General features: G+C 41.1%; 1 protein-coding gene across 1 annotated transcript in view; it reads right to left on the bottom strand.

Moving 5' to 3' along the window:
• The window catches only part of LOC115006478 (histone-lysine N-methyltransferase SMYD3-like), a 9,688-nt gene extending 3,811 nt beyond the window's left edge, over positions 1-5,877 (bottom strand). The window contains exon 1 of the mRNA XM_029428751.1: positions 5,621-5,877. Coding sequence (XP_029284611.1) covers positions 5,621-5,709 — 89 coding nt within the window. The 5' untranslated portion in view covers positions 5,710-5,877. The remainder of the gene's footprint in view (positions 1-5,620) is intronic.

Raw genomic sequence — 5,877 nt, 5'->3', positions numbered from 1 at the left:
TGCATGAACAACAGCAAAAACCACCACAGATAATCTGAAAGAATTAAAATAGGTGGCGAGACTAGAAAGAAAAACATCCACTTTAACGTTCATCACTTTCATTTTCTCTCTGAGAGCCTGAGGCAGTCCAGTCACATCCACAGCTCAGACAACAAGACACACGATTAAATGAACAAGACGAACACAATTTGATTTGCCAGTCAGCGTCCGTGTGCAAGTGTGATGCATTCACAAGTAGGAGTGCGAGAGAAAGAGGAATATCTTACAAATGTATTATTTAAGTATGTGCTCGTGTGCATTATGGATGTCTCCAGTTAACCTCAACATGTGGGAGTGTCTGCATGTGTGTGTTTTACATGTTTGCGTGTACGAGTTTCCATTTTTGTATTAATTATTCGGCATCCTCGCTTTATCAATGAATCCCTCTCAATCCCAGTTCCACTACTTCAACAGACAGACAAGCACACATAATACTGCACATATTCCCACGATGGATCCACAAAACAAACATGTGGAAAGACACACAAGCACATACTGTGTATATACTCATAGCACTTGTATCACATGTACTGTACTACCACTGTGCACTGTGTATGTGCATTTATGCATGGATATATACATGTGCACACATGTCACCTTGTAGTGCCTTTATTTATTTAACTAAAGAGCGAATGTAGCTTTTGATCAGTGTGTGTATCTCCCACAAGCCTCATAGAAGACACACACATACCAACAAACACACACATGAAAATATATCTATAGTATCTGTTTATAATTCATTTAGTTTGAAACTCGCTCATCTAAAATGCACATAATTAAATAGAAACTGAATTTGCATCCATTTGTGTTCATGCTTAATGACCCTACATTACTACATACAGTAGAGCCCACATGACTGTATGAACACACATGCTTTAAAGAGACAGTTCACACACACAGCTGGGACATTCCTAATCCCGTGAAGATAAATACACACCGGGGACTTTTAGGAAGCAGCTTTGTTGTTGGTAAGCACTGGAGTTCTCAAAACACTCATTTAGCTGACTCCACTTGTCATTTATCCTCTTTTCTTCTCCACCCCTCTCCTCTAATCTCTCCTTCCTTTTCCTATTTCACATCTGCTTTGCTCTGCTTCTACCTGTTTATATTTGCGTTTTGCGTCCCGCTAGCTGCAGGGATTAAAGTCGGTGACGTCGGTCGGTCGGTTGCTTTCTTCTCTCCTCTGCTGCGCTCCGTTCATTCTTCTCCTCCACTCCACCTCTGCTGCACTGTTAAATCTTTCATCTGTTTCCTCTTCTCCCTCTCTGTTCTCTCTTGATTACACATACAAAATGTTAAAAAAAAGAAAGTCTTATATAACCGCTGTAAGACGGCATTTAAATGCGAGCTGACGAAGCACTTTGAGACACAAATGTAAATTTCTTGTCTAGCTCTTTCTCTCTCTGACACTCGCACAGACAAACACAAAGAACGGTAAGTAAGCTCTGACGCATGGGTATACACATGCACGCTAGCATTAATGACAGCATGCATGCACACAAAGATCATTTTGAATCCACCTCACTCTCTACAACCTGGTATATTTACCAGATTTCACTTCATGCTCAATATGCTCTCAATTCAACCACGTAAATACAAACTGCTATTACCAGAGCATTAATCCTAATTATTTATTTATGGACTGAAAACAGCAACTTTCTGATGCTAGAAGTTTTTCACTCTTTGATTTAAAAAGGAAAATCTGTTTTCTGAAGGGAGTGAAATCAAAGTTAATTGACTCATATTAACAGAAAGAGTCATTTAAAACTCCAGCAGAGTTTTCACTCACAATGCTAATAGTCTGTGTGTTCATACCTTCCAGCCTCACTAAACTGCTAACTGACAACCCTACCAATTACAGAAGTGGTCCCTGGCCGATCCTGTGGTGAGGATTGAATCATTAAAAAGTTCAAATATTCAAACCAACAACATTAGTCCTCCATGAATAACAGCAAGTTACAATATTGATTTAATTACAAAGCCAGTGAGTCAATCTGCCATGACATGCAAACACAAACCAACACCAACCTCCAATTATACTTCCTCTTTGCATATAGAAACACACGGCAATTTAAATCATTTCATTAACTAGCTGTCTCCTGAATTATCCCCTCATTGTTGCCCCCGGGAGAGTAAATGGAATGGAAATACGGTCGTATGCAGCTAGTTAGAAAGCCATAGCTCTCGGCTACGAGTAAGAGAAGGGCCAAGAAGGAGAAATTAATAGTTGTGGAAAACTGTAGCATTTCCAGACAAACGCAGTGGAACTAATGAGGCTCTTGTTGGGAACAAAAGATCCACAGCCTGCTGTAAGTGAGAGGGATACATGGATTATCTCACTAAGTAGGAAACCAAAGAAGGAGAACGAAAACATGGAAGAAAGATTATCTGCGAGGATTCTCCTTAATTGTATTTTGTTTTCCGTCCAATGCAACAATAATCTCAGTCCTATATTTCCACTGTTTCCAAAACGTAGCATCGCCATGCATCTGTCACTGAAACGAAGAACATTTGCAAAAGGTTTAAATCACAGTTTAACTATTTAGCCGAGCGTTCTTTCCAGAGAAACTCAGACGCACTGACTGTTGCTGAATAGATAAAAGCCTCGAGAGTCTCTCGAAGGAACGAGGCAAAGTCACCGCAGTAATCTCAAGCAGTGAGACAGGATCTCTCAAACCTTTTGGCTCATGCAATGTTGCATATTAGCTGTGAGCACTTCAAACAAAGAGGGACGCTCGATTAAAGAGTAAATCTCTCCAGTATTTCAGAAGACAAATGCAAACTGTTAATCATCTGGCAACTCCTTGGATCTGCATTTGTAATGTCGATTATGAAATCCAAACATAAGCTAATAACACCTCGGGCGGCGTTCTGAACCCAGAATCTGCCATTACCACAAACATTGTTCACCAGTTTGTGGCTTTGAAAGCAGTGCAGATCTTTTTTGTTGGTAGACATTTAAACACCTTCTTTTCCCTCAACTCGTCTTCTTCTACTTCGATCAGTAATTTGCCCAAAACACTTTCATCTTCACTAGAGAATGCAAAGAACAGTGCTGGGTTTAAGAGGCTTAGTATTTCATATGAAGACTGACAGCGTGGGTGCACTTCACTGGTCCGCCGAGGCCACAGTTGATGCAGAAATCTTATGCAAGAGATTTCTCTCTATAACACCGCTGAATAGATGCAAATCAGAGCATCTAGAAGGAGAGGTCCTTGCTCTTTATTCTGAGGGACTGACCAAAGAAACATTAATGAATGGAAGCTGAAACACATTGAAGTTGTAGCTGTTGCTCTTTATAAGTGCTGACCTGCAAATCTTCTATGCTTTAGCTGTAGAAATAAGTGAATTAGGTAAATGAAATTCCGTGTTCAAACCATCACATGTTTGATACACAGACACGGTGTGCATGTTTTCATGAACGTTCATGCATTCGCTTATTGGTGAATGTATGAGTGTGAGCATGTCTATGGCAGTAAAATATGTGCAGCGTGGACACATTCAATAAGCGTGGTGTGTACAGCCTGCAGCAGGTGTGCATTATTCGCACACAGGCGCAGGGAAAGACCCGCTCTATACATCACAAACTGAAGAAAAAAAAGAGCTGCAGAGAGAGTGAAAGAAGAAAGGAATACAGAATGAGGGGAAGGACAGGAGAGAGAGAGAGATAGAGAACTCCTGCAGCTATCTTTCTTCTCTGAAGAGCCCAGAGGAAGATGAATATGGAAGATATTCCTCTCTCTTTCCTTCTTTTTTTTTAATATGTCGTCTCCCTTCCTTGCCAAACTAAGGCTCAGTGCTTTCCTTCAGTCCTCTTGTTGTCCACTTTCCTCCCTTTATACCTCACTTTTTCCCGTTTTACACTTTTTTCCCGCTTCTGTCAATTTTGTTTTACTTCCCCGCATTCCTCTGCCCCTCTCTCATTTGCCATTTATCACCTGCTTACATCCCCTCTCTCGCTTCCATCCTCACCTAACACCTCTCTCTGGTCTCTCCCTAAAACCCCCACAACCATTCCTCACTTTGGTTTCGTCTCTGCTTCCTTGAGACTCATTTCCCCCCCCAGTTTCTTTCAACTGACACCAATCTCTACATCCCCTTCTCCTCATCAAAATGCCTCTCTCCCTGCTGCTCTGTGTCTGGGTTGTTATTGATAGGCTGAATTACTGTTTCTCTCTTGCTGATATGTTGTTCTGTGTGTGTGTGTGTGTGTGTGTGTGTGTGTGTGTGTGTGTGTGTGTGTGTGTGTGTGTGTGTGTGTGTGTGTGTGTGTGTGTGTGTGTGAAAGAGAGAGAGAGAGAGAGCACGGCTAGGCCACAAGATCTCTGCTCTGCACACAATATCAATTAGTCTTACACACATGTAGAAGTTGGAGAGATAGAAAGAGAAACACTGCAGAAAAACGGAGGTACGGATGTGTGAGGGCTGGAGGACGTCATCCAGAAGACAATTTAATTAATTTAATTTAATTAATTACTGTTGATGCAACTTACTGTAATCGAACATTTAGATCATATTAAAGTTTTTAGATCTTACACATCTTAGATTAATCTGTGTTCAGTCATTTCCCTCTTTATTAGGACATTTAAGAGATTTTTGTTCCTGTCTTCTAATTACGAGTGCTCTTGTGGTCCCTTTCATCTGTTCCCATGTATTTACTCGTCTTCTTTTTCTTTGTACTTTTGTTTGCTGCACACAACTCCACTTTTCTTCTTCTCTTCATTTACACATCTGCTCTCTGTGTAACGTCACCACTTTGAATTACTCCTCTCTACTCTTCCCCCCCCCCCCCCATTTCTTGCCATAATATAATCAAACCTTGTACTTTTAAATACAATTGGAAGCCCAGGTATCACATTGCACCTGGAGATCTGAAGACATTTACTGTCGCTGGCTAAAGAATAAAGCTAAATTTGTAGATTGTGTTTTTGAAACACCAGTCGATATAAAACATGATTCCATAAACAAACACATTACTCTGATAACTGTTCACAAAACATGTATTTCTAAACAACTCCCAGTCTCCTCATCAGGTCAAAGAGTCAAATCAAGCGCACTGTGAAATCTTTTAAGTGTTGAGTCTTTCCGTGCTCAATCTCCAGTTCAAACTCAAAAACAAAAAAAACATTTTCCCATTAAATTCTACCCGTGGCTGTGCAGCTCCCCAATCTCTGCATGTAATCTGTCTGAGAATATCCCCCTCTCTTTCAGAGCTGAGTCGAACTAAAATAACATGAAATGCCGCCTGGAAGCCGTGTGATAACTATGAAGGCACCAGCGTTGAGCAGCAGCCCACATCTTTGATGTAATAACTTTGAAGTAATAATCCACATTGGTAAAGACAGTTGTGGAAGTCTGCCTTCCCCGAGGGAGTTGCCCTACAGATGCACTCTGGATGAGTCACTCTTGTCCTCTTCCTCACACTGCTGCTCTTACTAGAATCAGGAAGGAAAAGTCACTCAGTCCACGTGGATATCCAGATTCAAAAGCAGATCAGAGGAAGTTTCCCCCCTTTAAATCTTAGAAAGATTAAGGTGAAACACACACACACACACACACACACACACACACACACACTAACCTGTATACTGGAAGGGTTTTCTCCCCGTATCCCACAGCTTCCTCCCAGTGTCCTAGGTGAACTGAAGCATCGACAGCCATGTCCGTCATTCTGAGTTTATACAGATTTTCATCGGGCACGTCATCACCAACAGTCGCTAATAGATGACTACAGCCCTCTAGTAGAGTTTGCCAATCTGGAGGGTCACTTAAGGAAAAGCAACATTTAAACTTGACACAAAACACTTGAAATCTTGCTTATTTATGAAGACAACTTCG

This window comes from Cottoperca gobio, chromosome 3, assembly GCF_900634415.1.
Source record: "Cottoperca gobio chromosome 3, fCotGob3.1, whole genome shotgun sequence".
Taxonomy (NCBI): Eukaryota; Metazoa; Chordata; class Actinopteri; order Perciformes; family Bovichtidae; genus Cottoperca; species Cottoperca gobio.
The sequence above is the reverse complement of the archived record's forward strand: the minus strand, read 5'-3'. Positions and strand labels throughout refer to the sequence as shown.